A 19,508-nucleotide genomic window follows, 5' to 3' on the forward strand; every position below is an offset into this window, starting at 1 on the left:
GTGTTCCTGGCTTGGCGCCTTCCGCCGGCAGTGACGTCGCGACAAAGGCCCGTCGTCACGGCAACGCCGCGCTCTCGCGGAGCCAGCTGGTCCGGGTCGTTGGCAAAGACGACTGAGCTCCAAATGACTTCCAAACTTCGGACCTTGAACGGAAAAGAGTCTCCGGCGCTCATGAGTAGCATCTACTCCTTTCTTTGTTTCGGGGACGATGCTCCACCACGGTCGAACCTCTCCAGAATGATCACGTATCCATTTAGTCAAGTGAAAAAAGACAAGGAAGAAACGCGCCTGTTTGCGCGATGCTTCCACCTCGCGTGGCCTGATCGTGCCAGTCGGTGCCACGTGGCCGTGATCGTGTATTACAGGAACACTATTGACAATTTCTGAAGTTCGCGTGGGACCGGCCAACACAACGTTGCCCGGTTGTTTGTTTTCCTAAACTATACGTCATGGAATAAACCCATTTGTTGTCCCGATTCGGATCGATTGTCTGGCCGTTGCACGTGAAACATGTTTGCGATTACCTTGAAGTCAATCATTTACATTAGGCTGAGCTCTTTTGTGAAATATTCTTCGGCCAGAATGCCAAAACAAAACAAGAACCTCCTTAAAAGCACAAAGAAAGTCCCGGGCCTATTCCCCCCGGTACGGTCAACAAAACAACGTCTTGTACTGATGTCGTGCATTGGTTTTCAAGTGCGGTGTCAACTGAAATGGGCTCAAGAGTTGAAAGTTGGGGGAAGGAGGTGAACTCGGGCGAGCGGCTGGCACGACCCGTCCGCCCCCAAGCGCGGACTCGCCGAAGCCTGGCAGCGACTGCGCATGCGTACTTGCGCACTCCAGGCTCGCGTCGGACTGCGGGCGGAGGCTGCCTTCTCGGGATGGCTTCTGGGCGAGATGCAGAAGACGCGCGGATCCGCCGCCTCCTGTGAGCTCGACGAGGCTCGGTTCGGGCTCGGCCCGGCTAAAATGCTCCGAGCCCCCACCGGGCAGCTCCCCGCCGAGGCTCCAACGCGCACTCGAAACGCCGACGGCGGCCTTCGCGCGTAAGTTGGACCTTGTCCGCCATTTTGAACCTGTCAAACTGCGCGCTAGCCGGCTAAGCTAAGCTAAGCTCAGCCAAAAGAAGCTCGACGAAGCTAAAGACGCTTTGCCGAAGCGGCGACCAAAGCGCCGCTAAAGCTGTTTAGCCTCTGAGCGCCTGCGCCGAAATGTTTTACTTGCGGGTGTTTTCCCCCCGAAGCATGTGTGACTTGTGTTTTGGTGACGTCACTTTCTTTGGCGAGCTAGGTAAGCGGCTAGGCTAGCTGTTAGCTGGAGCGGTTGGCTCCGCGCTCGTTGCGGACATCGTAATCTTCGGTGTTGGCGTGCACGTGATGAGGTGACGCGAGAGAATTATTGTTAATTGGGGTTTGAACAGCTCCGGCGAATTCGCGTGTAGTTTCTCCAACGAATGCCGGCGAAGCATCGGTACCCGAACGGACAGACCGACAGACCGATTAACGGACGGAGAGGTTACTCGAGTTCATGTGGCCATCGACGCCCGTCGCTGGCGTTCATCCGCCACGAAAACGTCTCCGGCCGCGAACCGAACTCATTTCGGAGAGGTACGCGGAGGATTACGCGATCAAAATCCCGCGGACTGCGGCGATGCGTCGCTAGCGGCGTCGGCGGCATCGCTTTGTTGCTGCTGCCGCGAAGGCGACGCGGCACGCGAGTCGCTTCGGCCCGCCCCGGGCAACGAGCCGCGTCAACACACGGCACCGCTGACACCGGCAGTCTCGCGCGTCGGCCGTCCGCATAGCAAATATCGAGCCGCGTCTCCCGTCGGAGACTGTGGGCCCGACCCGCGGCAGATTTGCTGATCGCAACGCGGCCCGTCTTGGCGTGCCCCGGACCGAAAAGGAGAAGAGTCTCCAAGGCCCATCTTGAAGATGAAGATCCAATCCATCTTCTGCTCGGGCCGCATTCTTTCCATAAATCAAATCGTCTGTCAATCAGTCGACGAATCGGATTGTGACGAGAAATCGTTTCCACTGCTCATTTCGAGCGGTCGGAATCGGAAGCTCAGTCCCGCCATGCGCGTCTGGCGATTTCCATCCATCCGTTTCATGAGCATTTGCTGACTTTTGACTTTGCCTTTGAACCTGTATGACTTGGCTCCATCCACCGTTTTGAGTGTCCTCCGGCAAGCTTCTCCCAAGGGTCACATGTTGTTGTTGCGCCGCAGCGCCCCCTGCCCTACCGTCCCATCGTAGTGGTGCGGCGCGGCCATGGCGGTGAAGGAGCGCGTGGAGGCGGTGCTGAACGTGGGCCTGCGCGTGCCCAGCATCGTGCTGCTGGACGTGCTGTACCGATGGGACGTGGGCTCCTTCTTCCAGAAGATCCAGCGATCCGGCCTGTCCGACAACCCCCTCTTCCAGTACAAGTACCTGGCGCTCTACCTGCACTACGTGGGTGAGTACCGCACGCTCGGCCGGCGGGGGACGTTGTCTGTTTTGGCGCCAGCCGTCGTTCAAAGCGTGTCTCCGCCGAGCTGCGCGCTTTCCACCAACGAGAGAGGAAATAATCCGTCCAAATCTGATTTTTAGGGATTTTGTTTGGCGTTTCTCTTGCCCAGCTTGGCTGCAACGTCACACAAATGTGTGTGTGTGTGTGTGTGTGTGTGCGTCACAGGTTACATCCTGAGCCTGGTGCTTCTCACCCTGCCCCGTCAGCACCTGGTCAAGCTTTACCTCTACGCGCTCACCGCCCTGCTGCTCTTTGCCGGCCACCAGGTGTCCAGGTCTGCGCGCGCGTGCAACCGCCAGCTGAAACGGCGCGGACGGGGCGGGGCCTGAACGCGTCCGTTCTGCGTTGTGCTCAGGGATTACGTGCGCGGTGAGCTGGAGTCGGGCCACGAGGGCGCCGTCTACCTGGAGCCGCTCTCCATGAACCGATTCACCACGGCGCTCGTAGGTGAGCGCCGGCCGGCCGCCGTCCGTCGACGGAGCGCGACGGCCGCCCCTCGTGCCGGCCGGACCCCCTCGGAACTTCTGCGTCTTGTATCCGTGCGCGTGCGCGGGAGGGAGGGGCGCGGACCGGGGTGCTTCGGTCGCGCCCGTGTGTCCGGGTCACCGTTTGAAAGATAACGGAGGGCCCGGGATGAGGTTCAAGTGAAGGTTTGATCGCGGTCGCGGCGTGGGCCGTTGCCGTTCCCAGGTCAGCTGGTGGTGTGCACGCTGTGCTCTTGCGTGATGCGGACCAAACGGATCTGGCTCTTCTCGGCCCACCTGCTGCCGCTGGTGGCCCGGCTGTGCCTGGTGCCCCCGGGGACCATCGTGTTCATCAACAAGTTCTCCGTGATCTTCACGGGCCTGGAGGTCATCTACTTCCTGGCGTCCAACCTGCTGGTGCCGTACGAGCTGGCCAAGACGGCCTACCGCCAGCTGGCCCAGGCGAGTGAGCGGCCGAGGCCGAGTGCGCGCCGGGCTCGGGCTGAGCTTCTCTGGGGCCCGCGTGTCCAGGTGGCGGAGGTGTACGGTCTTCTGGCTCTGGCCGTGTCCTTGTGGAACCGGCTGGTCCTGCCCGTCCTCTTCATGTGCTTCTGGCTGCTGCTCTTCGCTCTGCAGATCTACTCCTACTTCAGCACCCGGGACCGGCCCGCCTCCAGAGAGAGGCTCCTCTTCCTCTTCCTCACCAGGTGGGTGCCGAGCCCGGCCGCGCCCGCGGCGGACCCCGTGTCAACCGTGCGCGTGTGTGTGTGCGCGACTCCCGCGCAGCGTGGCCGAGTGCTGCAGTACGCCCTACTCGCTCCTGGGCCTGGTCTTCACCGTCTCCTTCATCGCGCTGGGCGTCCTCACCCTCTGCAAGTTCTACCTGCAGGGCTACCGGGCCTTCATCAACGACAACACCATGCACAGGTGGGCCGCCCCCGCCCGCCTTTGGCGCGTGCCCCGCGGTCCCACGCATGCGTGACCTTTTTGCGCAGGGGCGTGACGGAGGGCATCACCCTGCTGATCCTGGCGGTCCAGACGGGGCTGATCGAGCTGCAGGTGATCCACCGGGCCTTCCTCCTGTCCATCATCCTCTTCATCGTGGTGGCCTCCATCCTCCAGTCTATGCTGGAGATCGCCGACCCCATTGTGCTGGCGCTGGGGGCCTCCAGGGACAGGTACGTCGGCGCCGCCGCCGGCCGCTCGGCCGGGCCGGGCCGCCGCTTAACCCTCGTCGTCGTCCCCGTCGCGCTTCCCGCCAGGAGCCTGTGGAAGCACTTCCGAGCCGTGTCGCTGTGCCTCTTCCTGCTGGTCTTCCCGGCCTACATGGCCTACATGATCTGTCAGTTCTTCCACATGGACTTCTGGCTCCTCATCATCATCTCGTCCTCCATCCTCACGTCGCTGCAGGTCGGGCGCGTGTGTTTCACGCGACTTGTACGTGTTCTACTTGAGATGTGCGAGAGACGTCGGGAGACCGCTGCGTGTCCGTCGCGTTTTGCACGCGTGCGAGTAGAACGTCTGCGATTGGGGGCGTGGCTGACGAGCGTCGTGACCGCCTGTGCGTTCAGGTGCTGGGCACTCTGCTCATCTACGTGCTTTTCATGGTGGAGGAATTCCGCAAGGCTCCGGTGGAGAACATGGACGAGGTCATCTACTGCGTCAACGGGACCTACAGGCTGCTGGAGTTTCTGGTACGTACCGCGAGCGCGACCGCAAGGGGGTGCGCGGATGGCAGGATGTGCGCGTGTCCATCAGGTGGCGGTGTGCGTGGTGTGCTACGGCGTGTCGGAGACGGTGTTCGGCGAGTGGAGCGTGATGGGCGGCACCATCATCCTGGTGCACTCGTACTACAACGTGTGGCTGCGGGCGCAGCTGGGCTGGCAGAGCTTCCTGCTGCGCCGCGACGCCGTCAACAAGATCAAGAGCCTCCCCGCCGCCAGCCCGGCGCAGCTGCGGCGCTACAACGACATCTGCGCCATCTGCTACCAGGTCACGCTCGCCCCCCCTTTTGCCGTCAAACGATGGCGTCTCGCCGCGTCGAATGACACGTTGACGGGCGGCGCGAGGTGTCGTCCGCGCGGTGTCGCCGCGTACGAAGCTTTGACGCGTATCCTCCGGTCATTGCCCCGTTAACGTCTCGACTTGCTCCCTCAGGACCTGAGCAGCGCCGTCATCACGCCGTGCAGCCATTTCTTCCACGCGGGCTGTCTGAAGAAGTGGCTGTACGTTCAGGAGACGTGTCCGCTCTGTCACGCTCAACTCAAGAGCCAGTCGGCCGCCGACGCGGCCCCGGCCGATCGCGCGCCTGCCGGACAGGGGGCGGTCGGCGAGGGGAAGCCCGCGGAGGGAGGAGCCGCTCCGTCTTCGTCTCGTGCGGACCGCCCGTCCCCTTCTGACGTGTTGGACACGCCCCCCTCGTCTCTGGAGGGAGGTGACGAGGCCGGGGGCCGAGCCTCGGCCACGCCCGGCATCCGATCGGACGATCCCGGATCATCCCGTCACGTCTCCGAGACCCGTGACGCCTTAAGAGGCGACGTCGTGGGCATGTGAACTCGCACGTTCCGAGCGCTCGGTGCCCCCCCCCCCCCCCCCCCCCCCCCCCCCCGCCTGGTCCGGTTGCCAAAACCCTTTCTCGCGGCATTGAGATTTGGACGCGGTGGACCTCGACCGTTCCTGAAAAGGTCCACTGGAGATCTCGCGGTCGCGATCGGGGGGTCGGGAACGAGCGAATGATCGGACACGCGGCGGGACGCCGCGGCGATGTCCGGCTCGTTTCCCGACTGGCCGATGCTGAGCGCGGGATTCGCATCGCGACGCATGCTGCGGCGTGAACGCCCGCACGTTTCCAACAAAGCATCTTAAGCATCTTTCTTCCTCGATGCGTGTTCCAGACTGTCATTTGTACGACATACGACTTGACCGTTGACACCCCCGGCCCAAATGATGCGTCCCTCCCAGCCGGTGTGATCACTCCACCCTCCGGAGTGGGAGCGGCGGGACGCGGACGGCGCCCGTTACCTTGTCGCGGTGTTAGCGTGGTTCAGAATGAATACATGCGCAATGAGCAATGTATGATGAACACCTGCCAGTCCTTTTTCAGTTTGTTCTTTTTCTTTTAAGATGTGACGTGAACTTTGTATTGCCTTCAAGTTTGTGAAGAACTCAACCGAGGCTGACATCAGCACTGACTTCCAATTTCCGCTCTTGATTTTTCAAATAAGATGATGTGCCAGCTCATTTTGGAGATGACCCCGAAATAAAGGAAAACCAGGTAAACTTTCAATGAAATGTCTGTTCATTCCAAAGCTAATCATGGATTCTCCGTTGCTTTGAAATCTCGGTAACGGAGCCACTCTGGCGGTTTGATTCGCTTTTCATCGGCCGTCTGCGCTTGAAGGAGATCGTGGCTGCGCCGCACGTTAGCTCTGCGTCTTGAAAGGGTTTCCGCGGTGCGTTTTTGACCCGAAAAAAAACGACCATGTATAGTAAGGCGTTATTAGCCCGAAAAAAAGGACATGGTATATATAGTAAGGCGTTTTTAAGCCGAAAAAAAAAACGACAGTATAGTAAGGTGTTTTTAGGCCGAAAAAAACGACATAGTATAGTTAGTCGTTTTTAGCCAAAAAAAACGACCACGTGTCGTAGTGTAGAGGCACATGTGCCGGCCTTCGGTCCAGGCTCCCTGGGTTCAAACCCCGCTCGGTCACATATGAAAATAAAATACACCAAATGCTTTGCTTTTTTTTGTAAACCCTCCCTAGTGCATGCCAAATACGCCTATAGTGCAGGGCAAGTCACAGTCACTGGTGGTGTAGGGGTACTGATGCAGGTGTTTGGTCCAGGCAACCCTGGTTCAAACCCCACTCAGTGATGTGTGAAAATACAAAACCAAACAGAAGGTTACTTTTTCCTGCAAACTTTCCGGAGTGCATGTCAAATATGCCGATCGTCCAGACGCCTTACTATACATGGTCGTTTTTTTCGGCTAAAAACGGCTTACTATACTATGTTGTTTTTTTCGGGCTAAAAACGCCTTACTACATACTATGTCGTTTTTTTCAGCCTAAAAACGCCTTACATTACTATGTCATTTTTTTCGGCCTAAAAACACCTTACTATACTATGTCGTTTTTTCGGCTAAAAACGCCTTACTATACTGTCGTTTTTTTTGGGCTAAAAACGCCTTACTATACTATGTCGTTTTTTTCGGCCTGAAAACGGCTTACTATACATGGTCGTTTTTTTCGGCTAAAAACGGCTTACTAAAATATGTCATTTTTTTCGGCTAAAAACGCCTTACTATACTGTCGTTTTTTTTGGGGCTAAAAACGCCTTACTATACTGTCGTTTTTTTTTGGGCTAAAAACGCCTTACTATACTGTCGTTTTTTTTTGGGCTAAAAACGCCTTACTATACTATGTTGTTTTTTTGGCCTAAAAACGGCTTACTATACTATGTCGTTTTTTTTCGGCTAAAAACGCCTTACTATACATGGTCGTTTTTTTCGGCCTGAAAACGCCTTACTATACTATGTCATTTTTTTCGGCCTAAAAACGCCTTACTATACATGGTCGTTTTTTTCGGCCCGAAAACCCCTTACTATACTATGTCGTTTTTTTCGGGCTAAAAACGCCTTACTATACTATGTTGTTTTTTCGGCCTAAAAACGGCTTACTATACTATGTCGTTTTTTTCGGCTAAAAACGGCTTACTATACATGGTCGTTTTTTTCGGCCTGAAAACGCCTTACTACACATGGTCGTTTTTTTTTTTTAATCGGGTGTGTAGACTTTCTCTTCACCTCACCTTGTGTTCAGAGAATGCACGAGAATGCATGTTGATTTGAATTGTGTTAATTTTGAGTGGGCCCTTTTGGTTTTTGTTGGGGGGGCCAAAAAGGTCTGCGCATGCGCACTCAACAGCAAAGCGTCGCGGCGCCATCCGGCGCAGGCCCCCCGCAGGGCAATCGTGTGCTTTTCCGAGTTCCGCATCACCTCAAACGATACCGCGTCTTTCTGTCCTTGATTTGGAGGTTTGCTTTGGCGAGTTCATGAAGATGATCTCGGCGAGGAGCGCCTCTGCACAGTGGCGCGCGTGACCTCGACTGACCCCCGAGGAAGAACGGCCCGTGATTTTGATTCAAGTACGCCGTCGCGGTTCTTTGACACCTTTGGCCTCGCTCGGCCTTCCCCAAAAGATGACCGAGGGCGGCGTTTGCATTTCCAACAGCACATTTGTCCGGAATGGCCAAAGAATAAAGAGAAGGAAGGAAAGGATGAGCTTCAGCATCCACGTTTATTATTTGACAAAGTAGCACACGTTAACGCCTCCAAAGAAAAGAACGACATTTACTGGCGGGAATTCTCTCTACTTTCTTTTCCTCCACTAGAAAAAATGCCACAGAGTTCCCATCTTGTCCCAACACACACGCACACGTGCACGACGGCCAGTTGTCGTCAGTCAGCCGGCGGTTGACCGATCTCTCTTACACACACACACACACACACACACACACACACACAGAACGGACAAAGTTTGCTACTTCAGTCAAGGTGGTTCTGAGCCGATCAGGCCGAGCGGGTGGACATTGACCGGATGCGGCGGCCGGCCGGCCCACCCGGGGGGGGGGGACGCAACCCCCCCCCCGGGTGGGCCGGCCGCCCGCCCGTCTTATGGAGTAGTTGTCAAAGTGGTCGAAGAGAAGGCCATAAAGTCCAAATTGAGTCTGGGTGGTTGGCGTGCCATATACAGTACAGTGATATAGAACTTCGAAGCCCCGCCCTCTCATGAAGTCACAAGTAGAAATCAGTTTACAAACGCTAACAATATAGCTCTCTAGGCTGTACATCACCCTGAAGAAAGTCAAAGAACAATCAATTACTTTTCCATAGGAAATCTCATCTCAAGGCAAAGGGCCCGCCGCGCTCGCCGGGGTCCCGAGGAACCGCGCGGGCTTCGGGACGGCGCCGCACAAGGTCGGGTCGCAGACCGCGATGGCGCGCACCACGGAAGGGCCCCGATCGCCGTCTCGCGACCCACGGAGCGGGTCGCGAGACGGCGCCCGGGCCGCAAAAGCGGACGGCGGCCCGCGCCGATCCGACTCGCGGAGGGAGCGACGGGCGGCGGCGCTCAAGTACACTTGCAGCATTCACACCGGGCCTTCTTTTGTTTTGTGTGGTTTTTTGTTTGTTTTGTTTTTTGTAGCAGCAAATGGAAGAAAAATGCTTTTTGTTTTCAGATTTTTTTTTCTTTTTTTGGACAAAGTGCAATTGTGTTCAACATAAAGATATATCTAGTACTTTTGACACGTGTGTGTGTATCTCTCTCTCTCTCTCGATATATATAGATCTATATATATATATATATACTGTATATATAAATGTCTTTTTCTGTCGATATCGAGTCTTCTATAGTGTCGACAGCGAGCACACTCTGTAACTATTTACAAAAAGTGGAAACGGACGGGAGAGGAGAGCGAGTTAACGAGGAATCTTGGATGGTCCTTCCTGAAGAGCACCGAGTTGTCCCTTCTTCACATGCGAGCTCACCGGGAAAAATATCAAGCATTTGGACCTTCCGGGACATTTCCATTTTCGCTTTACGGGGACTGGAAAAAAGGTGCCGGCATGCAAATAAATCTTCAGACCGCAAAGTATCAGGACGGAGATCGGAGGTCCCGCTATGATAAAAGTCCCCCCCCTCCCCCGCCCCCCTGCGCAATGCAAAAGTTTCCCACTACGCGGGCCTCTTTTGGGGGAGAGAATCAAGGCATTTTTTTCCAGAATAAAAGGCAGAATAGTGCATTTTCAAATTCACTCGTGGAAATAGCAACCGGAATCCCTCTGGGAATTTGTCCACGTCCGCACGGATGTTGGAGGCGGACCCCGCCCGAGATGCGGCGAGCGCCTTGGGAACGGCTGGCCGGCATCGCGGCAAACCACTTTCGGGCGCCGCCACGCGATCCTTCGTTTCTTCCGCCCCCGCGCGCGATTTGAAGGAGCCGCCGCCGCTCGCTTGACGACCGACGGCCGCAACTTTCCCCGTGGCGGAGTACGGGACAATACAGGAGGCGGGGCGGGGGGGTAATTTGTCGCGTTGGCACACTTCACCAGCGGGCTCGTAACATGAAGCGAAAAGAAATGTTTTGTTTGTGGACCCAACGAGCGCGCGTCACAGTTCCATCGGGCTTCCTCGGACGACCCCCCCTCCCTCGCCCCACATCTACATTCAATACGGTGTCACGTAAGCTGTGCAAAACCTTACTTTGCCTGGCTGCGTGGCCATTTTGTTGCATGTGTCTTTGGTACAAAACAATCAATGAAAATAGATCAATAGTGTGCAAATACTCCTTTGTAACACAAAAATAGCTCTCGGTCTCGCCCGCCCGGAGCGTACCGGCGCGCAACTCTCATCTATTGCAGAGGCCTGACGCGCACGCTCGCACACGCACACGCACGCGCACGCATGCGGTGACTCTGTGGCATCGCGCAAGCAGAGCGCTCCTATTTACACACATTCGCCAGATCCTCAAACACATCGCAACATCTCCGTCCACACACACACACACACACAAGGCACAATGAATAGAATCGGATCACTCGGAACACTAGCGTGAGCCCACTCACGTCGACTGTACAAGGAGGGGGCGGGGCCATCCTCAGCTTCACCTTCTTCCCGGCGGCCCGACAACCGATCGGCCTCGCCCGCGTGGGACTAGCACCAAACTACTTGCCGTTCCGCTCGGAACGCGGCGGCGACGGGATCCTTGGGGGGGGGGGCATCCGGCGGGGGCGCGCGATGACACGTGGGCGTGGACGCCGGGCGGGAGGGGCATGCAAAGCTGAGAAGGGGGGGGGGGGGGCGGGGTGAAGCGGGACCACCGCTGCCGGCCCGCTACATTTTGGAGGTGGGGACCCGCAGGCCCAGCAGCCCGCCGGTGGGGTCGCCGGATCCCGTGTTCTCCAAGATCTTGTTGACAAAGTCCGAAGTCTGCCCGGCGATGGGGGGCGACACTGCCGACACAAAGGAAATGCGTCCGTGAGAAATCATCGTGGCAATTCCGGCAAGGATGGTCATCTGACAAATCCTTTTTTTGCGGGAGCCGACTCAAAGCGTCACTTCGAAGCTCCGTTTCAAATGCGGGCTGCATCTTTTCCGATCTCGACTCGCAACGCAAAGCAAAATCGACGCCCCCGCAAACTTGGAAGCGCTTGGAAGTCGGGGCGCGTTTGCCCCCAAAGGGCAAAGTGGCGAGCGGCGTTTTGGCCTCACCGAGCTTGTCCCGGATGATTCTGTCCAGCGCGTCGCTCATGCCGCCGGCGCCGGGAGACGAGTTGTCGGCGCGGCTCACGATCTCCTCCTTGATGGCGTTGATGACAAACAGCAGGCGATCTACAGGAAGCACACAAAAAACAAAACAAAACAGAAGGGTCAACGGGGGGGGCTTTCTTCGCATGACCCGAGTCGCTGATTTCCGCGGCCGGCGAGCGAGGCCCAAACGTACCGTACTCGGTGCTGAGGCCCCACAGCTTGACTTTGTTGGCTTCGTATTGCGCCTTCTTCTTCAGCCGGCACGCCCTGCGCACAGCGTCACTCACGTCAGCGCGTGAGGCGGCGGCGGCGGCGGCGGCGGGCGACGCCTTCCTTACCTGGAGGCCAGCTTGTTCTTTTCCTTGCGCGACCACGGCCTGGCGGTGAGCGGCAGCTCGCTGACGGGCGTCAGGTCGCCGATCACCTTGTTGAGCTTGCGCAGCTCGGTGCCGATCTGCAGGAGCTTGCGGGGGTTGGGCGTCAAGTCCTCCACGTCGGTGCGCCGAGACCTCTTCAGCGCGTACTTGCCTGCCGGCCGCAGAGCGAGACCCCGGCGTTACGGCGATACGGGCCGCCCGACGCGCGCCCGCGAGCTCGGCCGCCTTACCGTGCGGGGGGCCGTTCTTCTGGTACAGGTTGCTGGGCAGCGTGTGGCGGTCCCACTCGGAAGGCTTCAGCATGCGCTCCTGCTTGGACGGCGTCAGCTGCTCGCTGTACTCCCAGAAGTAGCGGCGCTTGCCCCGCTTGCGGCTCGACGCGCCCGCCGCCGAGCCCTCGGCGTCCTCCGGCCGGGAGGCGTCGCAGCCTGGCCGAAAGAAGGACAAGAGGTGAGCGAAAGGAAGGACGGCCGCGCGTGCGCGGCGGCGGCGGCGGCCGCGCGCCCACCGGGCTCCGAGAAGGCGTCGCTCATGTCGTCGTCCTTGTCGGCCTCGTAGTCTTCGTCCTCGTCCTCGTTGTCCGACAGCTCGCGCTCGCTGCCGAAGCCTTCGTCGTGGTCTTCTTCGCCCTCGTCGTCCTCCTCGTCCTCGTCCTCCTCGTCCTCTTCCTCCTCCTCCTCCTCTTCCTCGTCCAGCCGCGGGAGGCTCCTGCCGGCCGGGCGGCTTTGCGTGAGGAACAACGAGTAGTTGTGCTCTTCCTCTTTGCTCTCCTCCTCCTCCTGCGCCGCCTCCTCCCGGACTCGGGCGTCGCGCTCCGGCCCGGGGGGCGCGGGGCCGGCGCCTTCCGGAGGAGGGGCGCCCCGGAAGCCGCGGCCGGCGGGGGGCGCCGACGCGGACGGCGGGTCGCGGCGGCGCGGGGGCGCGTCCGCCCTCCCCGAACGGGTCCGCGAGCGTCCGTCGGCCCCGACTTGGGGGGCGCTCGGGCGCGCGCGGTCCGCGTCGGCCGCCGTCTCGGGGGCGGCGCGCTGGCGGGCCTGGGTCTTGGCCACCGTGTCGGTGCTGGACGGCACCGGCCGGGTGGCCTTTCGGAAGCCTTCGGGGAAGTCCGGCAGGAGGCCGTCGGAGGGGCGGGACGAGGAGGCGCGGCCGGCCGAGGGGCGGGTGAGGCCGGCGCCCGACGCCGGCGGCGGCGCTCGCTTGGCGGGGGTCGGCGGCGGCTGGGGGCCCGGTGGGCTGGCCTCGCTCGGGGGGTACAGGGCCTCGCAAACGGGCTGCGAGTCCTCGCCGTTGAGCTGGGCCAGGGTGGGCGTCCGGCCGATCACCTCCTCGTCCTGGTACGGGCTGGAGAAGTCGTCCAAGCCCAGGAAGTCCACCTCCTTGGTGCCCCAGATGTCGCAGCTGGCCAGACGCGTGTACCTGAACGGGCGCGCACGCACACGTTTTACACACGCGCGCGGCCTCCGACGGGCCGGGCCGTCCTACCTGGTGAGGTCCTCCCAGTACGAGTCCCACCGCTCAAAGGCGCAGCCGCCGGGCGCCGCGTCGCCCTCTCCCAGCCCCATCAGAAGCTGCTGCTCGGCGTCGGCATCCTTGGCGCCGTCGGCCGCGCCCACCGGGCCCTCGGCGTACGGACTCTGTCGCTGACTCGTGTCCCTGTCCTGGGCGGGGCCCCGGGGGGGGGGGGGGGGTGACCGTTACAAATTGCAAATGAAACGGGGCCCCCTTGCTGGACACGGCACGAAAAGTAGCAACTTTTTCCCCCCCGCACTTTCAAGCGCGCGGCTTTTAACGATGGAAACAAGGAACCGCATCGTCTGGAGAAGGCTTTGGAGCGAGAAAGAGATTTGACTGACGCCGTCAAGGAAAGAACGGCGACGAGTTGCGGCGCGGGCGCCGTGGCGCTCGCTCACTCACCAGCTCGTACATGAAGTCGGGGTCGGAGGTGTTGGCAAGCAGCTCGGTGCTGGTCAGCGCCTGGTCCGCTGAGAAGAAGTGCTGAAAGTCGTCCCCAAAGGGAGGCTCCATCCCACTCACGCTGGGCTGCGGCGCGCGTACACACACACACACACACACTTAGGATCTGATGAAGACAACCACGCGGCACCTTGGCACAAACGCACGAGGCGAGCCATTGAAATGCCATTTGTGCCGAGGCAACCTTCCGGACTCCGAAAGGAGCGATGCCAACGGCTCGGATCAAAGACAAGGTTGAAAAGTCAACTGCTGAGCTCAAGTGCAATTATTGATGGACTTGGTCGTCGTGCGTGTGCATTTTAGGGGTGTGGCCTAGTGACGGGCCGGAGTCAAGCGGATCAGCCTCGTCTCGGCGGGAGCGAACGGACGCTCGTCGTGGGCTACAGCGGCTCCTAGCGAGGCATTTCATTCCATTCCGTTTGATAAGGGGCGGGCGCCCGCGGCTCTCCTTGCCCACATGTCAGGCCACGATAGTCACGGTCAGAGCTACGGGCCCACCTGAGGCATCGCAAGGGGCAGCTTAGCGCTCCAGCGGTGGGGAACCTCTGGGCCCGGGGTCCGGTCCCAGCGGCGGGGGAAAACGGGGGAGACTCGCTGTCGGGATTCCGCACCACCTACTTTGAGGCAATCTGTTCAGAAGACGGCACACAACAGAAACGTGACATGACAACCGCCGCAACAGCATCAGGGAACAAAGCTGCCGTCCGAGCGTCAAACATCGCGAGGCAAACTCGGCCCACATTTTCAGCAAAAGGATGGGATTGTCGTCGCCGCTGTCATCCCGAATGATTTGCCGAGTCCACTTCATGGATTTCACCTATCGCGGGTGCTTTTGGGAGGGTAACCCCCGCGAGAAACGGGGGTTGACCGTCTGGTTAGAAGGCGCGTGCCCATCACGCCTCGGCCGACACGACTTTGACAGCGGCTTGTCCCCGACGCGGCGGACCTGCGCCGATGGGGTGAATCTTGCTGGAAGCACGCGACGGACTTGCCCCGTCCAAGACACAGAACGATATTTATGGAAGAGTTTGACATCGACGGAATCAATAAAAAAGGGTCGTGGACGTTTTCCAAGGCCACCGTAAAATGCTGTGTCGCTCACATCCTCGCAGGGGCAAAACAAAGCCTCAACCTACCGCCGCGCGCCCACACCCACGCGAGGTCCCTTTTCCATTGGGCGAGGAGTGGCGGCGGTCCGCCCCCGCGCTCATCCCATTGGCCGAGCTCGCCGTCGCTCCTTCTCACCGACCAGCTCGCTTCAAGGTGGGTTGAGGCTGAAGATAAACAAGTCGGAGGCCTGCTTGGAGCTGGCTGGCCTAAATTCGAACATTTCGCCAGCGTTTGGCCGCAGACGCAGAAAACGCTCGACAACGTTCACACACCGACAAGAAGTCGACACTTGCGCGCCGACCAGCGCGCTCTCAGTGCTAGCTGCTAATTGCTGGCGGCGAAACTGTTCGAATAAATATCCGCATTCGCTTGACGTCCAAAACCAAGTTGGCTAACCAAAACACGTTCGGCTGAACGTGGCCGCTTTTTTGTGTGTGTTTGTTTGTTTTTTTAACTTGAAGGGAAAACCAAGCGAGGCAACGTGGAGGGAATGTTCTAGCGTGTCTGTGTGTGTGTGCGTGTGTGTTGGGGGGCGTGTACCGTGGGAGCAGAAGTCAACGTTACACGAGATCCACTTGAACACATTGAACGCCCCGATCGAAACCGGGCGCGCGTGCGTGTCCAAAAGTGGACTCTGTCTTGTTACGTCATTAATTTGCGGCCATCGTGCCCGGCAATTAGACGGCCCCACACGCCCGCGAAATGCTCCCAATGAAGACGAGACGGTGTTCCAATTGCGTGGAAAGCATCAAAGTTGCTTTGTTTTTGTTTGCTGGGCTGCCGCGGAGGCTGCGTGACCAGCTACGCCCACCCCATGCGTGCTTCAAATGTACGTTCTTTCGAAAACCAAGCGACAGCGACGGAGCGAGCACAACCCGAAGGCCTCCGCCCCCCACCTAGCGTTTTAAATGCGGAACGAGGAGAGGGCGCTCGCTAGCTGGCGGGCTAGTCGCCGAGCTAATAATCCTCCGCGGCAGCCGAAATCGCCAAAGCGCAAAACCTTCGCTCGGTTTCCCCGCAAACGGCGTCTCACTCGCGCACTCACCGACTCACTTCCGGGGGGGCGGGCCGCGCTGGCGTCCGGCTCGCAGGCTCGGTCCGGTCTCGCGATGGGGTTCGTTTGGCTCGCTCGTTTCTTTCGTTTTGTCGCCGAGTTTGCTGCTCGCTGTTTTGTTTTGTTTTGTTTTGTCGCTTCCTGGAAGGCGCGTGACTCCCTGGCCACGTGGTACGTGGCTCAGCCAATGGGAGCGGCCGGATCAGATCCGCGTTCCGCACCAGAAACAAAACATTTGCGTACACTTGGAGAAACAAAACAAAACAAACAAACAAACCATTAAATAAAGTCCAGCTTCTGTTCCATTCAACACCATTTTTATTCAAATGTTTCATTTCAACCTGTACGTTTGATGCCGAGAACATGATTTGGAAAAGAATGAACATTTACATTTGGGTTTTGTTCATGTTGAACAGTCAATGAACCTGTCACTTTTTGCAACTAATCAGCCCCCCTCCCAAAAAACAATCGAAAATAACAGTGCAGAAATGACAATAGCAAAAGTGAAAATAATGAAGTTTAAAAATATGTGAATTCCAATCCCGCAAAGCAGTTTATTATTATTATTATTTTTTTTTAAGAACATGTAACTTGTCTTCCTGTTGGCATCGAGTGTCGTCTCAACCGGCCGTGGCTTATAGTCTCACAAACTTTCAAAGGGAGTATAAAATGTTTGGGTCGGTTGTCCAACGGTTGATGAAAGCATTTTTTTGCTCCGTCTTCTTGCATCAAACGTTAAAGTCATTCACGCGGAAGGTCAGAGTTCAGTCTTGATGGCGCGCAGCAGGTCCTCGCGGTTGACTCGGAGACTGCGCCCGTTCCAGCGGCGGTAGGCCAGCAGGGCGATGTTCTTGGCGGCCACGGCGCTCATCTCCATGGCGCTGCCCGCCCACTCGATGCCGTTCAGGTAGTAGAGGTGCGGGCGCAGCTCCACGGGGGGCAGCGTCGCGCCGGCCGCGCTGCCGTAGCGAGGGTACGCCCGCCACTCCGTCGCCTGCGCCGAGTAGTAGGACCTGCGGGGCGGGGGGGGGGGGGTGTCAGACGCCGGCCGAAAGGCCCGCGCGCCTCGCCGGCTCACCTGAAGAGCGTCTTGAGCTGCTCCCCGGTGAGCACGGCGGGCGAGAAGACTTTGTAGACTGCGGCCTCGTGCGCCCGCTTGCGGCGGAAGCCCGGCGGCACCTCCACGGGATGAACGCCGGCCACGCTGTTGAAGAAGAGCGCCGGCGCCGCCGTGGTCAGCACGCCGGCGTACGGGAAGAGCCGCGCGTCGCGGAAGCCGAAGAGCGACGTGTTGAGGTAGCCGTGCACCAGCGTGACCACCGTGCCCTGCCACTCGCCCTCGCCGGGCACGGCGGGCGACGCCCAGTCCGGGAAGGAGATGCCGGCGCCCGCCCGCAGCGGCGCCGCCACCACCACCGCGTCGTACGCCGCCGTGCGCCGCTCCGGCCCCTCGCCCGCCAGGCTCAGCTCGTACTGAAGGGCCCCGCCTGCGGGGACAAGCGGGAGAGGCCTGCCGGCTCGTCAACCCGCGCAAAGAAGGGGTCTGCCCGGAGCGGCGGCTGATTTATGATTATTATTTCGGGGGGGGGGGGTTACATTCTGTCCTGGACGTGTCGAATGTGAAGAAAGTCAAGTGTCAAAGCACCGCGACGTTTTACCAAGTCCAAAAGGTCACACCGGGGCAAATGGCCGGGGAGAGGAAAGTTGCCTTCCGCACGTGCAAGCTTCATTACCCGAGCGGAGCGTCCGCACGGAGGTGACGCGCGCCCGCAGCAGGTTGGCGTTGGCCAACTTGAGCAGGCCCTCGCACAGCAACTTGTTGCCGCCTTCCACCGCCCACAGGTTGGACTGGGCGCTCGCCAGCGACACGGCGCCTGCGGACGCAACAACGGCAGACGTCAAAGGCAAAGCGATCGCAGCGAGCGGCCTCCTTTCAAAGGCGCGGACGCGAACGGCCGACGGTTCGGGTTGCTCAGTGGCTTCGGTGCGGCGTTTTGCCGCAAGCTGAGGCCTCTGACCTACGAAGGCGGGCACGCTGACGTTCTGGCCGTAGTTGAGCCTGATGACGGGCGCCACCACCTCGTCGATGAAGCGCTGGGACACGCCCAGCTCCAGCAGCGAATCCGAGAGAGGCCGGCGCGTCATGTTGACGAAGCCGCTCCCGCCCAGCGACTCCAGCAGCTCCTCCAGCGAGCTGAAGGCGAAACCGTGGGCCTGGTACTTGTAGATCCTGCGAGGCATAGCGCAGGTGTTACAAGAGGGCGCCCGGGCAACGTTCGGCCAACAAATCGTTTCGGCGGAAGGAGGTGCGAGCGTGCGTGCCTGATGAACTTCTCCATGATCTCCTCCAGCCACATCTGCAGGCGGATGAAGCTGCTGCCGTAGCGCCACCACAGGCGCAGGAGGTCCAGCAGGTACCAGTCCGTCTCCTCCGCGACCACCGACGCGCCGTCGAACACCGCCGTCTTGCCCGCCACGCCGCGGCGCTGCTTCAGCCCTGCGGGGGGCGCGCACACGCGGGCATCGTTATGCGCGCGAGTCTGTCCCGGTTTGGGCGCCGGCACGTGAGCTCCGGCGCCTGGGCCGCGAGTGCGAGACGCCCTCACCGAGCTGCTTGACGAAGTCGTGCATGTGCAGGTTGAGCGCGTGGATGATGGAGGCGCCCGACTCGTAGCGGTTCCGGTTGACGGTGACGGTGGCCAAGCGCCCGCCCACCTCGCCCTTCTCGTACACGTCCAGCTGCACGTCGGGCCCGAAGTGCTGCCGCAGGAAGCGCGCCGTGGCGCTGCCCCCGATGCCCGCGCCCACCACCGCTGAAAAGACAAGACGGCGCCGCACCGTGAGGGCGACGTCCATCATGGGAGAATAGCGTGAGAACGGCTCTTGCCTATTCTGGAGGGCGGAGCTCCATCCGCTTGAGCGGCGGCCGTCGCGGTCGCGAGGGCCGCCAGGGCGGCCAGCAGCGGTTCGAAGGCGCGGACGCCTCGCATCGCGTCTGCCGGCGGGCCGGGCCGACAAAGAGGCGACGAGAGGAGAGCGACCGGGACAAACGTTTCCCCTTCGCTCGGCTAACAGCGAGCCGCTAGCCCGCTCATCGATGCGGCGATCGATCGATCGAGTCTGACGGAGCTGCGCGTCACGTGACGTGGATGCTCGCCAAATGAGAAGCGGTCGCGGCGGAACGTAGCCGACGACGTCACCGTCTCGCTCGTCGGACCGTGGATCCAAGTACAAAACAAGAAATACCAAGTGGTTTCCTTGACGCGTGACTTTTTTTTTTTAACCGGACCCAAAAGTGTCTTCACTCGGCGGATTGCTCTCAACTCACATTGGAACTGTTTTCTTCGCACACTTTGACGGTTCATTTTCTTGCCTGTTTTTCCCCATCCCTTCTTTTTTTACTTGGTTTCTCATTCGCACGGTCATTGACGCCGCATTCCAGCAAAGTGGCATTTGATTTGGCCCACTCGGATCGGACCGCAAAGCCTTGCAAGCGAGTGGAAGCCAACCGGGGTGGATCGCCACCCTTTCTTGGGGTCCTCAAAGCGCAGCCTGACCTCCGGCTCAACTCGCTTCATCATATCTAGAAGAAACATCGCACCAGCCATCTTCAACAAGTCGGTACCAATCATGCTGCGTGACGTCAACTTATGTCGAAGAACCGAATGGAGGAAATATTTTGGGGATGGAGTCAGAAAAGACTTG

The 19,508-nt window shown here is 59.4% G+C and overlaps 3 protein-coding genes across 7 annotated transcripts; 1 reads left to right on the forward strand and 2 right to left on the reverse strand.

Annotated features, from left to right (window-relative positions):
* Positions 1–388: 388 nt before the first annotated feature.
* On the forward strand, positions 389–6,254 carry LOC147194314 (RING finger protein 145-like). 4 transcript variants are annotated; one of them, XM_086130294.1, is made up of 12 exons: positions 389–1,046; positions 2,231–2,457; positions 2,677–2,785; positions 2,867–2,958; positions 3,202–3,437; positions 3,507–3,682; positions 3,762–3,902; positions 3,971–4,153; positions 4,238–4,385; positions 4,547–4,669; positions 4,734–4,967; positions 5,133–6,254. In XM_086130294.1, the coding sequence occupies exons 2-12, from the start codon at positions 2,274–2,276 to the stop codon at positions 5,526–5,528; spliced, it is 2,022 nt and encodes a 673-aa protein (XP_085986420.1). In that variant the 5' UTR covers positions 389–1,046; positions 2,231–2,273; the 3' UTR covers positions 5,529–6,254. The 4 variants fall into 4 exon arrangements, with proteins under 4 accessions (XP_085986420.1, XP_085986419.1, XP_085986417.1 ...); XM_086130293.1 differs by having other exon boundaries at positions 3,202–3,682; XM_086130291.1 differs by having other exon boundaries at positions 3,971–4,385.
* A 4,466-nt stretch (positions 6,255–10,720) lies between these two features.
* crebrf (creb3 regulatory factor) lies at positions 10,721–14,769 on the reverse strand. 2 transcript variants are annotated; one of them, XM_086130308.1, is made up of 9 exons: positions 14,138–14,769; positions 13,580–13,705; positions 13,148–13,323; positions 12,174–13,081; positions 11,896–12,093; positions 11,627–11,816; positions 11,482–11,555; positions 11,250–11,369; positions 10,721–10,990 (listed from the first exon to the last, which is right to left on the reverse strand). In XM_086130308.1, the coding sequence occupies exons 1-9, from the start codon at positions 14,144–14,146 to the stop codon at positions 10,872–10,874; spliced, it is 1,920 nt and encodes a 639-aa protein (XP_085986434.1). In that variant the 5' UTR covers positions 14,147–14,769; the 3' UTR covers positions 10,721–10,871. The 2 variants fall into 2 exon arrangements, with proteins under 2 accessions (XP_085986434.1, XP_085986435.1); XM_086130309.1 differs by lacking the exon at positions 14,138–14,769 and having other exon boundaries at positions 13,148–13,318; positions 13,580–13,701.
* A 1,313-nt stretch (positions 14,770–16,082) lies between these two features.
* pcyox1l (prenylcysteine oxidase 1 like) lies at positions 16,083–18,938 on the reverse strand. The gene is made up of 7 exons (XM_086130310.1): positions 18,691–18,938; positions 18,410–18,616; positions 18,126–18,300; positions 17,822–18,033; positions 17,537–17,677; positions 16,882–17,290; positions 16,083–16,816 (listed from the first exon to the last, which is right to left on the reverse strand). Exons 1-7 carry the CDS (start codon positions 18,791–18,793, stop codon positions 16,561–16,563), a joined length of 1,503 nt encoding a protein of 500 aa, XP_085986436.1. The 5' UTR covers positions 18,794–18,938; the 3' UTR covers positions 16,083–16,560.
* Between the last annotated feature and the right edge of the window lie 570 nt (positions 18,939–19,508).

Source organism: Hippocampus guttulatus, chromosome 15 (assembly GCF_054856545.1).
Source record: "Hippocampus guttulatus isolate MCC_2025c chromosome 15, RoL_Hgut_1.0, whole genome shotgun sequence".
Taxonomy (NCBI): Eukaryota; Metazoa; Chordata; class Actinopteri; order Syngnathiformes; family Syngnathidae; genus Hippocampus; species Hippocampus guttulatus.